Source organism: Somniosus microcephalus, unplaced genomic scaffold, assembly GCF_052327205.1.
Source record: "Somniosus microcephalus isolate GS21.2 unplaced genomic scaffold, FLI_Smic_1.0 unresolved_chr7, whole genome shotgun sequence".
NCBI classification, from domain to species: Eukaryota; Metazoa; Chordata; class Chondrichthyes; order Squaliformes; family Somniosidae; genus Somniosus; species Somniosus microcephalus.
Window position 1 is genome coordinate 9,700,591 of NW_028225185.1, and position 19,360 is coordinate 9,719,950.

Sequence of the window (19,360 nt, forward strand, 5' to 3'; positions counted from 1 at the left end):
GTTACAGAGATAGGGAGGAGGGCGAGGCTATGAAGGGTTTTCAAAACATGGATGAGAATTTTTAAATCGAGGCGTTGCTGGTACGGGAGCCAATGTAGGTCAGTGAGCACAGGGGTGAATGGGACTTGGTGCGAGTTAGGACACGGGGCAGCCTTCATTCAATTCAGCTCTCCCTCGAAAGCATTTGCCACTTGATTTCTTTATCTGTCAATTGAATTGAATTGAAGTCGTCAATCAATGTGTTATGTAGCTGAAAGTTGAGCCCTTGCACAGGCTGCAGCAGTGAGGGGTGTGGGATATATCAGAGTGTTACACTGAGGGGTGTGGGGTATATCAGTGTTACAGTGCGGGGGTGTGGGTATATCAGAGTGTTACAGTGAGGGGTGTGGGTATATCAGAGTGTTACAGTGAGGGGTGTGGTGTATATCAGAGTGTTACAGTGAGGGGTGTGGGGTATATCAGTGTTACAGTGCGGGGGTGTGGGTATATCAGAGTGTTACAGTGAGGGGTGTGGGTATATCAGAGTGTTACAGTGAGGGGTGTGGGTATATCAGAGTGTTACAGTGAGGGGTGTGAGATATATCAGTGTTACAGTGAGGGGCGTGGGGTATATCAGTGTGTTACAGTGAGGGGTGTGGGTATATCAGAGTGTTACAGTGAGGGGTGTGGGGTATATCAGAGTGTTACAGTGAGGGGTGTGGGGTATATCAGAGTGTTACAGTGAGGGGTGTGGGGTATATCAGTCTGTTACAGTGAGGGGTGTGGGGTATATCAGAGTGTTACAGTGAGGAGTGTGGGGTATATCAGAGTGTTACAGTGAGGGGTGTGGGGTATATCAGAGAGATACAGTGAGGGGTGTGGGGTATATCAGGGTGTTACAGTGAGGGGAGTGGGGTATATCAGAGTGTTACAGTGAGGGGTGTGTGGTATATCAGAGAGATACAGTGAGGGGTGTGGGGTATATCAGAGTGTTACAGTGAGGGGTGTGGTGTATATCAGAGTGTTACAGTGAGGGGTGTGGGGTATATCAGAGTGTTACAGTGAGGGGTGTGGTGTATATCAGAGTGTTACAGTGAGGGGTGTGGGGTATATCAGAGTGTTACAGTGAGGGGTGTGGGGTATATCAGTGTTACAGTGAGGGGTGTGGGGTATATCAGAGTGTTACAGTGAGGGGTGTGGGGTATATCAGAGTGTTACAGTGAGGGGTGTGGGGTATATCAGAGTGTTACAGTGAGGGGTGTGGGGTATATCAGAGTGTTACAGTGAGGGGTGTGGGGTATATCAGTCTGTCACAGTGAGGGGTGTGGGGTATATCAGAGTGTTACAGTGAGGAGTGTGGGGTATATCAGAGTGTTACAGTGAGGGGTGTGGGGTATATCAGAGTGTTACAGTGAGGGGTGTGTGGTATATCAGAGAGATACAGTGAGGGGTGTGGGGTATATCAGAGTGTTGCATTGAGGGGAGTGGGGTATATCAGAGTGTTACAGTGAGGGGTGTGTGGTATATCAGAGAGATACAGTGAGGGGTGTGGGGTATATCAGAGTGTTACAGTGAGGGGTGTGGTGTATATCAGAGTGTTACAGTGAGGGGTGTGGGGTATATCAGAGTGTTACAGTGAGGGGTGTGGTGTATATCAGAGTGTTACAGTGAGGGGTGTGGGGTATATCAGAGTGTTACAGTGAGGGGTGTGGGGTATATCAGTGTTACAGTGAGGGGTGTGGGGTATATCAGAGTGTTACAGTGAGGGGTGTGGTGTATATCAGAGTGTTACAGTGAGGGGTGTGGGGTATATCAGAGTGTTACAGTGAGGGGTGTGGTGTATATCAGAGTGTTACAGTGAGGGGTGTGGGGTATATCAGAGTGTTACAGTGAGGGGTGTGGGGTATATCAGTTTTACAGTGAGGGGTGTGGGGTATATCAGAGTGTTACAGTGAGGAGTGTGGGGTATATCAGAGTGTTACAGTGAGGGGTGTGGGGTATATCAGAGTGTTACAGTGAGGGGTGTGGGGTATATCAGAGTGTTACAGTGAGGGGAGTGGGGTATATCAGAGTGTTACTGTGAGGGGTGTGTGGTATATCAGAGAGATACAGTGAGGGGTGTGGGGTATATCAGAGAGATACAGTGAGGGGTGTGGGGTATATCTGAGTGTTACAGTGAGGGGTGTGTGGTATATCAGAGATTGTTACTGTGAGGGGTGTGGGGTATATCAGAGAGATACAGTGAGGGGTGTGGGGTATATCAGAGTGTTACAGTGAGGGGTGTGTGGTATATCAGAGATTGTTACTGTGAGGGGTGTGTGGTATATCAGAGAGATACAATGAGGGGTGTGGGGTATATCAGAGAGATACAGTGAGGGGTGTGGGGTATATCAGAGATTGTTACTGTGAGGGGTGTGGGGTATATCAGAGAGATACAGTGAGGGGTGTGGGGTATATCAGAGAGATACAGTGAGGGGTGTGGGGTATAATTTCTATTTGAAATTGTCATCGGAATAAACAGTTGAGATTACTAAAGGAATATTGGATGCTTCCTTTTGTCTCTAATTTCTGCAGGAATGGACTGATTCCGATCCCAAATAGCTATCCGGTCCTGTATATCTCCGAATCTCTCAGTATTTAACTTATTAACGGATTAAATTGAACTTATTCTGCCCAGGAGAAATCTTTTCTTGAAGTGGTTCGATGGCGTTCTGCAGCAGAGAGTGAGACACCGTGCGCCCCTCTGTGGTGTCAAGTGGCATTGCGCATCTCCACCCTGTTTTCTGTCAAGATTGAGTGAGTGCCGAGGGCTGGGCCAACGCCCCGACTGCAACACACAGCCAAACTCGAAAAAGGCACAGAAGGACACGGGAGGTTAAGTCGAAAAGCAATGGTTAGATTGAGTTGCAGAAATAAAAAGACCGGAAATACGGTAATATTTTGGATGCTCTCTCCCTGTTTGATTGCAATCTGGGCTCCTTGACTAGATCATAGCCTTGATCAGTGAGTAATCATTAATCTATTATTTGAAAGACAGCCTTATCGTACACGACAGTGATTTCAGTCGCTGTTACTGTGCCAGCCCATTGCCACTTGCTCTCCTCGCTTCCCTCCCTGTATTCCTCTAGTTAAATAATTCAGTTTTCTCATAACGGGGGCAAGGGTCTCCGCTTCAACCACTCCCCATGTTCCTTCAACCCTCTGTCAAGAAATGCCTCACTCTCCAGCTGACAGTGTTAAATCGCTCGCCTCTTGCCACTGACCCCCCCCCCCCCCCCGCCCCCCCACCCCAGCCGAGCGGAAATAATCTTTTCCCCTTTACTCCAACAAAGCCCTTCACAATTCTAAAATTAAAACTCCTCTGTCTCCCAGTGGGAAATGATATGATACTCCCAGAATTTTCTGTCCCTTCACATTGATTTGCTGAGGACTGATATTGACCGAACGTCCCGTTATAATGTGGCTACCTCCGCTGCGCCTATGTAATCCCAGATAAAAGTTCCAAATCCCTCACTCTCTGCTGCCAGTTTATGATGCATTCTAAACTCCAGAGATTTCTTTTAAACAAGTCGTTACATGCTTTCAAATAACTACTGTCTTCTTGCACAAAAGCAGTGATCAGGATTTAGCATGCTCGGTGTAAATTCATGGGGGCCGCTTCAGTGATTTGCTCCCTTGGATAGTCTGGTGGCTTGGATCTGAGCGTAACGTGGGCTTGTCCAGGAGTCTCGTCCGCCCCGCCCCGCCCCGTCCCAACCCCCCGCTGCCAAGCTAGCACTCCGAGAAAGAAGCGGTGACCGAGGCAACACCAGCACTTTGAAGACAGTGCGCTCTCCAGCAAGCGCCACAGGGCGCAAGGTTGTGCCAGGTCCGTTGAAGAGGCGTTGGACGCTTCGAGCACAGCACGCCCATCCCGGTGGGGAGAAAGGAAAGCGAGCAGAGAGTTCAGCACCCTGGACAGTGCTTAAATGCCAAGGTGGACCTGAGTGCCTTGGTACCCCTGTGCTTTCAGCACCCTGGACAGCGCAGAGTGGGGGCGAATCGTTCAGCAGCCGAGGTGGACTTCAGTACCTGGGCACCTCCTGTGGTTTCAGCACCCTGGACAGCGCAGAGCGGGGGCGAATCGTTCAGCAGCCGAGGTGGACTTCAGTACCTGGGCACCTCCTGTGGTTTCAGCACCCTGGACAGCGCAGAGTGGGGGCGAATCGTTCAGCAACCGAGGTGGACTTCAGTACCTGGGCACCTCCTGTGGTTTCAGCACCCTGGACAGCGCAGAGTGGGGGCGAATCGTTCAGCAACCGAGGTGGACCTCAGTACCTGGGCACCTCCTGTGGTTTCAGCACCCTGGACAGCGCAGAGTGGGGGGAATCGTTCAACAGCCGAGGTGGACCTCAGTACCTGGGCACCTCCTGTGGTTTCAGCACCCTGAACAGCGCAGGGTGGAGGGAATCGTTCAGCAGCCGAGGTGGACCTCAGTACCTGGGCACCTCCGGTGGTTCCAGCACCCTGAGCGACGACTTCCACGCAGGTGAGATATTGAGGCAGCCTCAACAACCTTTACTTTGTGCACAGCACCCCAGGGCTCAGGGACACGCTCGCCACCCGCCTGAACGGCGCTTTGAGGCTAACCCCGAATCCACCCGCTCCAGAAACTCTTGAAAGGGGGAGCCATCAGTCTAAGAGACACTCGATCCTGAGATAGCGGGTGCTCCGAGACCGCCAGCCCTCCTTAGGGATGACAAGAGCACGGCCGCACTTGGACAAGCGACCGGACACTGTGTTGAGGCGGAGAGACATCTGTTAACCAATTTCTTGCAAGGGGAGCGCTTTGGAGACGCATTAATATGTCCTGGCAAACCTTGAAAGTCGGCAACTATAATAAAAAATAGCCGAGTGCGATCGGGGTTGAATCGACAGTCAGTCAAGTTAATGCAAAGATGGAGAAGGGACACGCCACTCCGAGAAAACTGTGGACCTGAATCTGCAAAGAAGTTAAGGACCACATATTTGACTCCGTGATCTACACTCCCATAACGAGTAAGGGGGAAAAAAAGTCTCGCATTTCTCCAGCGCCTTTCACAACCTCAGGACGTCCCAACGCGCTTGGCAGCCAACGAAGTACTTTTTTTGAAGTGTTGTAATGTAGGAAACGCGGCGACCAATTTGCGCACAGCAAGCTCCCACAAACAGCAATGTGATAAAGACCAGATCATCTGTTTTTTTAGTGATGTTGGTTGAGGGATAAATATTGGCCCCAGGACACCGGGGAGAACTCCCCCCTGCTCTTCTTCGAAATAGTGGCCGCGAGATCTTTTACATCCAACCTGAGAGGGTAGACGGGGCCTCGGTTTAACGTCTCATCCCATTAAGGATTATGGTATCTCGGGCCAGTGTAGATGTCATTATCTCTGTGATTGATTGTTCTAAATTAAAGGCTAGTATGTTGCTTTAGTTTGTTACAAGATGAGTGATTGGTATCTTGACGATGCCAACAACAGCTATTTAGAGGACATCAATAGCACATTACAATTCGAACCGGGCGATTTTGGTTCTCTAGGAGCATTCTACACTGTCTTACGAGTCATCACGGCGCTCGTGTACTCCGTCGTGTGTGCCGTGGGCCTGTTTGGAAACCTCCTGGTCCTGTACCTCATCCGAGGGGTCAACGGGCGCGACAAGTCCACCATCAACTTCTTCGTCTTCAACCTGGCGCTGACCGATTTCCACTTCGTGCTGGTCCTCCCCTTCTGGGCGGCCGAGATCGCCCTGGACCACAGCTGGCCCTTTGGGAACACCATGTGCAAGCTGGTCCTCTTCGTCACCATGCTCAACATGTACGCCAGCGCCTTCTTCCTGACCGCCATGAGCGTCAGCCGCTACTGCTCGGTGGCGCAGACCCTCAGACCGGGCAGGACCCCCTTCAGACCCTGCGCGGTGAAGTGGGTCAGTCTGGTGATCTGGCTGGTCGCCGGCGCGGCCAGTCTGCCCCCGACCATCTATTCCAAGACCATCAATATTCAGGGTGAGGAACTGTGCATCCAGAAATTTCCAGAGGGACAAACTTTTCTGGCACTTTATCACATTCAGAAGATCATGATGGGTTTCATAGTACCTCTAATAGTCATATCTGTATGCTATCTATTGCTCCTAAACTTTCTACGGCACCATAATTTAAATACCAACAATGCAAAGAGGCAATCCAAAGTAACCAAATCCATCATAATACTAATGTTGTCCTTCTTTCTCTGTTGGTTACCCAACCACTTCATCACTTTCTGGGGCATCCTGGTTAAGTTGGAACTGGTCCACTGGAACACAGCCTACTATATCACCCACACCTACATCCACCCATTGACCGTCTGCCTGGCCAACACCAACAGCTGCCTCAACCCCATCATCTACTGCCTGATGAGGAACGAGTTCAGGAAGTCCTTGAAGAACCTCTTCTGGAGGGTTTCCTCCAACAGCCACCCTTGGATGTACCTGTCCACAGCCTGCTACGGGGATCAGCCTGAAGACAGCCAAGTTGTCATTCCCTTGAAACAAATGCACATTCAACCGGAATCCAAGGTCCAAGGCAAAAAATGCGACACACTGCCCGCCACAACCACCAGTGTAGTGCAAGGAAACTGAACAACACCTCCCTCCACTACCTGGCCATCCAGGGTATGCCCAACGTATGGACTACATCTGTTGCTCAGTTAGACAGATGCACAGTGTATATTGTTGGGACAGAGAATCACATAGCATGTACAGCACAGACACAGGCCATTCAGCCCAACATGACCGTGCCGGAGTTTATGCTCCACACATGTCTCGTCCCATCCTACATTCATCTCACCTTATCCTTCTATTCCTTTCTCCCTCGTGTGTTTATCTAGCTCCCCCTTAAATGCACCTATGCTATTCGCCTCAACCACTCCACGTGGTAGCGAGTTCCACATTTTATGTAGGCGTTCAAAAGAAGGGTTTTCATAGAGTAAATAAGGAGAAACTGTTTCCAGTGGCAGGAGGGTCGGTAAGGAGAGGACACCGATTTAAGATCATTGGCAAAAGAACCAGAGGGGGGAGATGAGGAGAATTTTTTTTTATGCAGCGAGTTGTTGTGATCTGGAACGCGCTGCCTGAAAGGGCGGTGGAAGCAGATTCAACAGTTAACTTTCAAAAGGGAATGGGATACATTCTTGAAGGGGGGAAAGAATTGCAGGGCTGTGGGGGAAGAGCAAGGGCGAGAAGTGGGACTAATTGGAGAGCGCTTTCGAAGAGCCGGCACAGGAACGATGGGCCGACCGACCTCTTTCTGTGGTGCGAGAATCTGTGACTGGGGAGGTGCGGACTGAGGCTTCATCGCAGATTCACGAGGTTATGCGGCCAGTAATTCTGATTCCCCGGAGTACAGCTGCAAAGGAAGGAAGAAAGAGAGGGTGGTCTTGACGCCGCCTCGTTCAACTCTTTGCGGACTCCCACAGGCTGGGAAAAGAACCTCATTCCAGTCAATGTCACAGTGCAGAGAAGGGTGCAACAACTTAATAGATGGCAAGAGTGTAAGATCAAAAGAGGGAATAATTTGTGATGATAAATAAATAGAAAATAGCGGAAACCAGGGATTACTCGTTGAACTGATTCTTAAATTAGATATCTAGTTGCAATTATTAGGCTTAGTGACTAGTTAAATGGTTAAACTGCCCAGTGCTGTGATTATTAGACACCCCGGTAATTTAATAACAGCTTCAGGTCACCGCCAGCACCGATCACCCGTTTCCCTTATGAAAATATCCCTTCTTCAAGCGATGTAAGTCACGTAATGCATCTATAAACTTATTTAGGAAAGAAACACTAATATAGTCTGCAGTAAAATATCAGTGATTTTGGTAATCAAATGTAACCTTTTAAACAGCCCTGTTGTCGCTAAAGCATATAATGACTAACTGATGTACTGTTCGATTGCTATTGTATGGAACTGATTGTATCATTAATACAGAATCGTTGTTACTAATGATAGTCTACTTGTTGAATTCATTGGTGTTTCAACGCTCCCTATAAGCACCACTACCCCCACCGCCAATAAAAAAATACAATTTAGATTGGGGGTTTGAATCTCATCCCTTTACTGGTGTTGATTGGCTATTTGGCTTGTAATTTGGTAAACTAATAAACAACAATGAATTGTATTTATATAGCGCCTTTAACGTAGTAAAACATCCCAAGGCGCTTCACAGGAGTATTATAAGACAAAAAAATTTGACACCGAGCCACATAAGGAGAAATTAGGGCAGGTGACCAAAAGCTTGGTCAAAGAGGGAGGTTTTAAGGAGCGGCTTAAAGGAGGAGAGAGAGGCAGAGAGGCGGAGAGGTTTAGGCAGGGAATTCCAGAGCTTGGGGCCTGGGCAACAGAAGGCACGGCCGCCAATGGTTGAGCGATTATAAGCAGGGATGCTCAAGAGGGCAGAATTAGAGGAGCACAGATATCTCGGGGGGGTTGTGGGACTGAAGGAGATTACAGAGATAGGGAGGGGTGAGGGCATGGAGGGATTTGAAAACAGGGATGAGAATTTTGAAAACGAGGTATTGCTTAGCCGGGAGCCAATGTAGGTCAGCGAGCACAGTGGGTGATGGGTAAACGGGACTCGGTGCGAGTTAGGACACGGGGCAGCCGAGTTTTGGATGACCTCAAGTTTACGTCGGGTGGAATGTGGGAGGCCGGCCAGGGGTGCGTTGGAATAGTCAAGTCTAGAGGTAACAAAGGCATGGATGAGGGTTTCAGCAGCGGATGAGCTGAGGCGGGGCGGAGACGGGCGATGTTACGGAGGTGGAAATAGGCAGTCTTAGGTGTGCTGCAGATATGTGGTCGGAAGCTCAGTTCAGGGTCAAATATGACACCAAGGTTGCGAACAGAGTGGTTCAGCCTCAGACAGATGTTAGGGAGAGGGATGGAGTCAGTGACTAGGGAACGGATTTGTGGTGGGGACCGAAAACAATGGCTTCGGTCTTCCCAATATTTAATTGGAGAAAATTGGCGCTCCCTCAGTACTGCCCCTCCGACAGTGCAGCGCTCCCTCAGTACTGCCCCTCCGACAGTGCGGCGCTCCCTCAGTACAGCCCTTCCGACAGTGTGGCGCTCCCTCAGTACTGCCCCTCCGACAGTGCAGCGCTCCCTCAGTACTGCCCCTCCGACAGTGCGGCGCTCCCTCAGTACAGCCCTTCCGACAGTGTGGCGCTCCCTCAGTACTGCCCCTCCGACAGTGCGGCGCTCCCTCAGTACTGCCCCTCCGACAGTGCGGCGCTCCCTCAGTACTGCCTCTCTGACAGTGCGGCGCTCCCTCAGTACTGCCCCTCTGACAGTGCGGCGCTCCCTCAGTACTGCCCCTCTGACAGTGCTGCGCTCCCTCAGTACCGCCCCTCCGACAGTGTGGCACTCCCTCAGTACTGCCCCTCCGACTGTGCAGCGCTCCCTCAGTACTGCCCCTCTGACAGTGCAGCACTCCCTCAGTACCCGCCCCTCCGACAGTGCTGTGCTCCCTCAGTATCGCCCCTCTGACAGTGCAGCGTACCCTCAGTACTGCCCCTCTTACAGTGCAGCGTTCCCTCAGTACTGACCCTCCCACAGTGCTGCGCTCCCTCAGTACTGACCCTCCCACAATGCGGCGCTCCCTCAGTACTGCCCCTCCCACAGTGCTGCGCTCCCTCAGTACTGCCCCTCCGACAGTGCTGCGCTCCCTCAGTACTGCCCCTCCGACAGTGCTGCGCTCCCTCAGTACTGCCTCTCTGACAGTGCGGCGCTCCCTCAGTCCCTCAGTACTGCCCCTCCGACAGTGCGGCGCTCCCTCAGTACCACCACTCCGACAGTGCGGCGCTCCCTCAGTACCGCCCCTCCAACAGTGCTGTGCTCCCTAAGTACCGCCCCTCCGACAGTGTGGTTCTCCCTCAGTACTGCCCCTCCCACAGTGCGGCGCTCCCTCAGTACTGCCCCTCCGACAGTGCAGCACTCCCTCAGTACTGCCCCTCTGACAGTGCTGCGCTCCCTCAGTACTGCACTAGGAGTGTCGGCCTATTTGGGAATATTTCCTTAATAGTGGGCGACTGGGAGCTGTGGAGGAGCAGAGGACTGTCTCCTCTCCTTGTCTCCTCACCACCCCCCACCCCCCGTTCTGTCCTCCTGCCTTTCCAAATCAAGTTTCACAGCCTTGAGATCCTACAGGGAATCCTCCGCCTCCTTAAGGGGGAGAGCCAGGGCAATTCGACCCTTCTTTGAGAAGCGGATGTCAAGACATTCCAGGGAACCGGCTGTTTTCCAACCACTGCTTATAAGTTGGCTGCGCAGATCCAGCTGGAGGAGAACCCGGGTGTGTGTGTGTGTGTCAGAAAGAGAGAGTCTTGACGGAGTTTCAACAGACGAAGGATTGCTCTTAATATACAGAGCGAGGATGCAGGCTGAGAACAAGAGGCACCTCAAGGGAGCACAGTCCGTGGATCCAACCCCTTGAGGAAGACCGACCACTGCACCTGGTGAGCTGCAGTCCATGGTTGAATAGCAACTCGAGAACTTCAAGACCAGAACAACAACAACAACAAAACAGACCACCTAGGAAGATCTTGCAATTCCTCGTGTTTCATCCGAAATTGGAAGGATGCAAGTGGTTACAGCGCCGTCGCTGAGTTCCCTGGACATGGTCAACTCATCCAGGGTCCCCACCACCGCGTTTCCGGAGTGGCCGGGCCATGATCCCCTGGATGTGGATGTCCTCCCGGAGGTTTCGCACGCTTTACGCATCGTGGCGGCGCTCGTGTACTCCCTGGTGTGTGCCGTGGGCCTCTTTGGAAACCTCCTGGTCCTGTGCCTCGTCCGAGGGGTCAACGGGCGCGACAGGTCCGCCCTCGACCTCTTCGTCTTCCACCTGGCGCTGGCCGATTTCCACTTCGTGCTGGTCCTCCCCTTCTGGGCGGCCGAGATCGCCCTGGACCACAGCTGGCCCTTCGGGAACACCATGTGCAAGCTGGTCCTCTTCGTCACCGTGCTCAACATCTACGCCAGCGTCTTCTTCCTGACTGCCATGAGCGTCAGCCGTTACTGCTCGGTGGCGCAGACCCTCAGACCGGGCAGGACCCCCTTCAGACCCAGCGTGGCCAAGTGGGTCAGTCTGGTGATCTGGCTGGTCGCCGGCGCGGCCAGTCTGCCCCCGACCATCTTCTCCAGGACCGTCCAGCTTCAGGACGAGGAACTGTGCCTCCAACAATTCCCAGATGAGGGATACTGGTCAGAAGTCTATCAAATCCAAAAGTTTGTGGTGGCTTTCATTCTCCCCTTGCTGGTCATATCTGTGAGCTATATTTCGCTCCTGCACCTGCTCAGGACCCAGAACCTGAACGGCCGCAGCCCAGTCGCACCGTCCAATGTGACCAGGTTGGTCATAATCATTGTTCTGTCCTTCTTTCTCTGCTGGCTGCCCAACCACATCATCGCTTTCTGGGGCGTCCTGGTTAAGTTGGAGCTGGTCTACTGGGGCCGAGGCTACTATGTGGCCCACACCTACGTCCACCCACTGACCGTCTGCCTGGCCAACGCCAACAGCTGCCTCAACCCCATCATCTACTGCCTGCTGAGGAAGGAGTTCAGGAAGTCGGTGAACAGCCTGCTCCGGAGTATCTGCTCCGTCGCTTCCCCCTGGATGTGCCTGCCTACTCCCTGCACCCGGGGCCGGAGGGAGGGCGGCCAAGATGCGGTCAACCTGAACCAAATGGACAATCAACCTGCCGACAGCACCGGGGGGACACTCCGTCTTCCCACACCTTGAATGCTGTGCGAAAAACCTAACGGGTTCGCCTGGCCTGGCCCCATGTACTATAGAGGACTAGGGGGAGAAATTCAGTATAGCCCCGCTTGGGACGCTAACTTTGCCGGGGTGCTAAAAGTAGCGCCCCGGAAAAATTAGCGCCCCCGCGCCGGAAATTGATCTTGGGGCGCTGCGCGTGAATATCGTGGCGCTACGTGCCGCAGTGCCACACGCTGTGGCACGTCACGCCGTGGTATTGCAGGCCTTCCTCCCCTTCTTAAAGGGGAGGGGCCTTCTGCAGCACGATCTGGGGCCCAGCTGGGCCCCCGGGGATCGGGAGTGCAGGCAAAAGAGCCCGGCACCCAAGAGAAGTGCCGGGCTCTTGGAGCGCAGCCGGCACTCCGCGGGGGGGGGGGGGGTAGTTCCGGAGGCCGGGGACGGGAGCGCAGGCAGGTGCTGGCAGGCGGCCAACAACAAAAACGCCCGCCCCGCACCTCGCCTTTAATTTGCGCCTCCCCGGCCGCAGGTGCACCCACCTGACCCTGTCGGACATAGCGTCCGGCGGTAAATCAGGGGGCGCTCCCAAAGATCGCGGCCGGGGCGTGAGCGGGGTGCTGCGCACACCGATGACGTCATCGCCAGCGGCGCAGCGCTAACGGTTAGCGCCACCACTAACCTCCCGCTGAATTTTGCGGGAGGCATGGGCAGTGACGCGCCCGGGCGCTAGTTGGTTTGCGCCCCACTTAGCGCCCTCTTAAGGCGCTAATGGGTGGCACAACCAACTGAATTGTTCCCCTCTAGTATCCCTGTCACACCGTTAGATAGCCCCATCGTCTTGAATCGCTGGGCAGAGAACGCACCAGTTATGGTCTTGGTGAACCTTCACCATTCCCAGCTATGCTCCTCACACACTTTGCTTTTAACTTTCTCTGCCATGCTTGTTAATCTAATTAGCCCGGGGAAAATCAAATAAACGGATCCGAAAGTCAGACTGAGGGGCAATTCCTTGGCAAATGGACCCCTCCCTGTTCCCCTATCAGACTCGGTCAGGCCAGAAGTGCCCACCAATGGAAATCTGCCAACAACGGCAAGAAACACGAGTTTTCAGTCTTTTTATGAAATAAGTACTAAATCCTGGAAAGGTGAAGCACAAAAGGGAAGCTGTTGGAAATGCACAATTGGTTGATCAGAATCTTTAACAAAAAAAATCATGAGCTACGTAAGCTGATGGATACAAGGGAGGAAATTCAAAAGTATTATCATAACCTCTTGTGGCCTGTGATGTCAGCAGAACCTCTTCATTAAATTAGACCCTTGGAACTGAGACACAGCTAGGAATTGTTTGTTAATGCAGTTACTAATTTTTGTGTCAAACTGCCCCGATTTTTAGGCTTGCCAGCATTTTGGAAGAGGTATATGAAGGAGATTATGCTGCTTGCGTCATATATCTTCTGCAGTGATATCGAAGCACGTATAAAATTCTGACAGGGCTAGACAGACTGGATGCAGGGAGGATGTTTCCCCTGGCTGGGGGGTGTCTAGAACGAGGGGTCACAGACTCAGGATACGGGGTAGGACATTTAGGACTGAGATGAGGAGAAATGTCTTCACTCAGAGGGTGGTGAACCTGTGGAATTCTCCACCACAGAAGGCTGTGGAGGCCAAGTCACTGAATATAGTTAAGAAGGAGATAGATAGATTTCTAGACGCAAAAGGCATCAAGGGGTACGGGGAGAGAGCGGGAATATGAGATAGAGGATTGAGATAGAGGATCAGCCATGATCACATTGAATGGCGGAGCAGGCTCGAAGGGCTGAATGGCCAACTCCTGCTCCTATTTTGTTTTCTATGTTTCTAAGCACAGGGCTTAAGATATGCCCAAAAAATCACGAGCAAACTGTCGCAAGCTAACTCTTTTTTGTTACATTTTGCAGTTGTATTCCAGCCACAGCATTACATATAAGACAGCTTTAATGTAGTTGTGGGTGGTTCATGTCATAACGCGGTACAAGGACTAGGGGACACAGATTTAAGGTTTTGGGCAAGAGATACAGGGGGGGAACGTGAGGAAAAACTTTTTTACGCAGCGAGTGGCGAGGACCTGGGACTCGCTGCTGACGGAAGTGGTGGAAGTGGAGACACTCAATGTTTACAGCACCTCATCTTTCGATTAGGCTCTTTACAGCCTTCTGGACTCAACAGCGAGTGCAACAATTTCAGATCATAACCTCTGCCCCTCTTTTTTTCCCATTTTTTTCTCTCTCACATGTAAGAAGTCACACAACACCAGGTTATAGTCCAACAGTTTTATTTGAAATCACAAACTTTCGGAGCGCTGCTCCTTCGTCAGGTGAAGTGGAGAGATACATATAGACACATTATATAGTCAGAGAATAATGCCAGATGATTACAGGTAATCTTTCTAACTGCCATTTATCACACCTCGGCAGAGAGATAATCACAGCAATCAAAGGTGTGAATGGTGTCCAAACAGGTCAGTCAGGAAAACATTACATCAAAGAACAATGAGGTGGGGTCACAAGGGGTCAAATGTTGCAGATGCTGGGGTCTGTATGAAAAACAAAAAACAGACAAAAAACATTTTCTTTGCTGGAAATCACAGCAGGTCCAGCCGCATCTGTGTGGAGAGAACAAGCCAACAATGACTCGAGCCTGGATGACCCTACATCAGGTGAGGTTACATGTAGCGTGACATGAACCCAAGATCCCGGTTGAGGCCGTCCTCATGAGTGCGGAACTTGGCTATCAGTTTCTGCTCTACGATCACATGGCAGCTGTCTTTCATTCTGCCATCGCCATTTATACTTCATCTAGAGTCCTCTTTTGTTTCTTAACTTGTCCCATTACCATCTCCTTTTGCCTCACACCATCATCCCTTTTGTCTTTTAATCTCTCCCGCCTTCCATCCTATCACAGACCTTCCCTTTTGTTCTTTCCTCCCCTCCCCCCCCCCCTTTCCCTGCCCCGACACTTGCTTAAAAACCTGTTCCATCCCCAACTTTTTCCAGTTCTGATGAAGGGTCATCGACCTGAAACGTTAACTCTGTTTCTCTCTCCACAGATGCTGCCCGACCTGCTGAGTGTTTCCAACATTTCCTGTTTTTATTTCAGATTTCCAGCATCCGCAGTATTTTGCTTTTGTTTTCAAGGGGAGACTGGATAGGCACTTGAGGGAAATAAACTTGCAGGACTACGGGGATAGAGCGGGGGAATGGGACTGACTGGATCGCTCTACAGAGAGCCGGCACGGACTCTGACATGAATCAGTCATTCATGAAAGAAAGACTTATGAAATAATACTGAGCGGCCTACGGGTGGCGCTGTCCAGGGAGAGTATAAATACTCGGGCACGGGCCCAGCTTGCGCAGGACATTCTTAACAGGAACTAGTGAAGGACACAACTAGACCTCCATGTTGTAAAACAGTTGATTAAAGCTTTAACGCTTAGACCAAGTGCCTAGTAGTTTTCTTACGTCAGACTCGATGGGCCGAATGGCCTCCCTCTGTGCCATTATGACTCTAAGGCATTGGGCTAGTATGTGATGCACTCGGTTTCTCCTAAGAAAGATTGTTGGAAATTCTCGAAGGCACCAAGCGTGCGTAATCGAAGACGCTCACCGACCGTCAGTTTCATTTGACCCACCAGTTTTCAGTGTTGAGGGGGAAGGTCATTGATGGTTCGCTATGGGGCTCGAAGGCCAGGTGACCTGGTGAGAGTTGGACGTGGAGATGCACCTGGAGCCCCGAGTGGAAACCTCCCGTGCTTTGCCTGCTTGACGTGAACGAATGGAGCCCCCAGTCGGATTTTTCAATTGCGGGTTTACCATCAACCTCCACCCCGTAGGATCAGTCCACCAGACCCTTCAGATGGACAGGCGGTCAGTGACAAGGAGACCCTCTCAAAATAAATGGGCTTAAAACCCGAGCAGACAAGCAATAACTGAACACATTAGTAATACTAGTTACAGAAGTAACACTAGTTGAAATTACTGGGTTCGTTTTTTGTTGACTGGTTAAGCTCCTCAGTGCTGAGTTCTACCTAGCAGAAAGACTTCATGTCCAGCTGCTCCGAGGCAACAGCACCAACCATTTATCAGGACTTCTTTCCTTATCGCAAATATCCTTTATTCAATCAATGTAACCCGTGTAACTACTCCAGAAATGATTCCTTCATAACGTTGGTAATGACCTTTGATTGATTTAATGTGGATAAAGTGGCATTTTAAGCAACTCTGTTTCAGCCTGTGACTTATAGTGACTGATGTATTGTTGATGCGTTCTATGAGCCAAGAATAACTTGTATTTAGATAGCGCCTTTAACATGATATCGCAAGGTGCTTTACAGTAACATACATAGAAACATAGAAGATAGGAGCAGGAGTAAGCCATTCGGCCCCTCGAGCCTGCTCCGCCATTCAATGCAATCATGGCTGATCATCCAAATTCAGTACCCTGTCCCTGCTTTCTCCCCATATCCCTTGATCCCTTTAGCTTTAAGAAATATATCCAACTCCTTCTTGAATATATTTAATGAATTGGCCTCTACTGCCTTCTGTGGTAGAGAATTCCATAGGTTCACCACTCTCTGGGTGAAGAAATTCCTCCTCATCTCTGTCCTAAATGGCTTATCCCTTATCCTTAGACTGTGACCCCTGGTTCTGGACTCCCCGGCCATCGGGAACATCCTTCCTGCATCTAGTCTGTCTAGTCCTGTTAGAATTTTATAAGTTTCAATGAGATCCCCTCTCATTCTTCTAAACTCCAGCGAATACAAGCCCAATCGACTCAATCTCTCCTCATACGTCATTCCTGCCAGGAGTATTAAAAGACAAAAATATTTCACACCGAGCCACATGAGGAGAAATTAGGGCAGGTGACCAAAAGCTTGGTCAAAGAGGAGCGTCTTAAAGGAGGAAAGAGAGGTAACAAGGCGGAGAGGTTTAGGAAGGGAATTCCAGAGCTTGGGGCTCAGGCAACAGAAGGCACGGCCACTAATGGTGGAGCGATGGAAATCGGGGGATGCACCAGAGGGCAGAATTAGAGGAGCGCAGAGATCTCGGGAGGGGTTGTGTGGCTGAAGGAGTTTACAGAGATAGGGCGGGGCGAGGCCGTGGAGGGATGAGAATTTGAAAATCGAGGCATTGCCGGACCAGGAGCCAATGTAGGTCAGCGAGCAACAGGGGGTGAGATGGGTGAACGGGACTTGGTGCAAGTTAGAACACGGGGCAGTGAGCACAGGGGGTGATGGGTGAACGGGACTGGGTGCGAGTTAGGACATGGGGCAGTGAGCACAGGGGGTGATGGGTGAACGGGACTGGGTGTGAGTTAGGACACGGGGCAGTGAGCACAGGGGGTGATGGGTGAACGGGACTGGGTGTGAGTTAGGACACGGGGCAGTGAGCACAGGGGGTGATGGGTGAACGGGACTGGGTGCGAGTTAGGACACGGGGGCAGTGAGCACAGGGGGTGATGGGTGAACGGGACTGGGTGTGAGTTAGGACACGGGGCAGTGAGCACAGGGGGTGATGGGTGAACGGGACTGGGTGCGAGTTAGGACACGGGGCAGTGAGCACAGGGGGTGATGGGTGAACGGGACTGGGTGCGAGTTAGGACACGGGGCAGTGAGCACAGGGGGTGATGGGTGAACGGGACTGGGTGCGAGTTAGGACACGGGGCAGTGAGCACAGGGGGTGATGGGTGAACGGGACTGGGTGTGAGTTAGGACACGGGGCAGTGAGCACAGGGGGTGATGGGTGAACGGGACTGGGTGTGAGTTAGGACATGGGGCAGTGAGCACAGGGGGTGATGGGTGAACGGGACTGGGTGTGAGTTAGGACACGGGGCAGTGAGCACAGGGGGTGATGGGTGAACGGGACTGGGTGTGAGTTAGGACACGGAGCAGTGAGCACAGGGGGTGATGGGTGAACGGGACTGGGTGTGAGTTAGGACACGGGGCAGTGAGCACAGGGGGTGATGGGTGAATGGGACTGGGTGTGAGTTAGGACACGGGGCAGTGAGCACAGGGGGTGATGGGTGAACGGGACTGGGTGCGAGTTAGGACACGGGGGCAGTGAGCACAGGGGGTGATGGGTGAACGGGACTGGGTGTGAGTTAGGACACGGGGCAGTGAGCACAGGGGGTGATGGGTGAACGGGACTGGGTGCGAATTAGGACACGGGGCAGTGAGCACAGGGGGTGATGGGTGAACGGGACTGGGTGCGAGTTAGGACACGGGGCAGTGAGCACAGGGGGTGATGGGTGAACGGGACTGGGTGCGAGTTAGGACACGGGGCAGTGAGCACAGGGGGTGATGGGTGAACGGGACTGGGTGTGAGTTAGGACACGGGGCAGTGAGCACAGGGGGTGATGGGTGAACGGGACTGGGTGTGAGTTAGGACATGGGGCAGTGAGCACAGGGGGTGATGGGTGAACGGGACTGGGTGTGAGTTAGGACACGGGGCAGTGAGCACAGGGGGTGATGGGTGAACGGGACTGGGTGTGAGTTAGGACACGGAGCAGTGAGCACAGGGGGTGATGGGTGAACGGGACTGGGTGTGAGTTAGGACACAGGGCAGTGAGCACAGGGGGTGATGGGTGAACGGGACTGGGTGTGAGTTAGGACACGGGGCAGTGAGCACAGGGGGTGATGGGTGAACGGGACTGGGTGTGAGTTAGGACACGGGGCAGTGAGCACAGGGGGTGATGGGTGAACGGGACTGGGTGTGAGTTAGGACACGGGGCAGTGAGCACAGGGGGTGATGGGTGAACGGTGCGAGTTAGGACACGGGGCAGTGAGCACAGTGGGTGATGGGTGAACGGGACTAGGTGCGAGTTAGGACACGGGGGCAGTGAGCACAGGGGGTGATGGGTGAACGGGACTGGGTGTGAGTTAGGACACGGAGCAGTGAGCACAGGGGGTGATGGGTGAACGGGACTGGGTGTGAGTTAGGACACGGGGCAGTGAGCACAGGGGGTGATGGGTGAACGGGACTGGGTGTGAGTTAGGACACGGGGCAGTGAGCACAGGGGGTGATAGGTGAACGGGACTGGGTGTGAGTTAGGACACGGGGGCAATGAGCACAGGGGGTGATGTGTGAACGGGACTGGGTGTGAGTTAGGACACGGGGCAGTGAGCACAGGGGGTGATGGGTGAACGGGACTGGGTGTGCGTTAGGACACGGGGGCAGCAGAGATTTGCATAAGTTCAAGTTTACAGAGGGTGCAAGATGCGAGTCCGAGCAGGAGAGCATTGGAATAGTTAATAACCGTGTGTTAGTAACTATTAAGAACAGTCTGTGCGATAACCGAATTACCTGTTATTAATTCATTGCCTTGAGGGATTTCAAAGTTCTTTACATACCCCGCCCCACCCCAGAAAGAGAGGGAGACTTGAATCTCATGCCCCAATAGGTTGTCATATTATTTGGTAACTACCCTCGAACTCTAAAGGGAGAGCAAGAAGTATAGGAGACGGATCACCCCTTATTCTAAATAAAGCCTTAAACCCACTCTGTTAACTGTACTATTATGTGTCAGCTGTGGTTCAGTTGGTAGCACACTCGCCTCTGAGTCAGAAGGTTGTGGGTTCG

At 52.1% G+C, this 19,360-nt stretch overlaps 2 protein-coding genes across 2 annotated transcripts; both read left to right on the plus strand.

The window, feature by feature from the left end:
- The first annotated feature begins 5,420 nt into the window (after positions 1-5,420).
- LOC147086498 (relaxin-3 receptor 1-like) lies at positions 5,421-8,139 on the plus strand. Its single transcript, XM_085978586.1, has one exon. The coding sequence runs from the start codon at positions 5,443-5,445 to the stop codon at positions 6,610-6,612; it is 1,170 nt and encodes a 389-aa protein (XP_085834712.1). The 5' UTR covers positions 5,421-5,442; the 3' UTR covers positions 6,613-8,139.
- Positions 8,140-10,607: 2,468 nt separating this feature from the next.
- On the plus strand, positions 10,608-11,803 carry LOC147086499 (relaxin-3 receptor 1-like). Its single transcript, XM_085978260.1, has one exon. It carries the CDS (start codon positions 10,608-10,610, stop codon positions 11,769-11,771), a length of 1,164 nt encoding a protein of 387 aa, XP_085834386.1. The 3' UTR covers positions 11,772-11,803.
- The last annotated feature ends 7,557 nt before the right edge of the window (positions 11,804-19,360 follow it).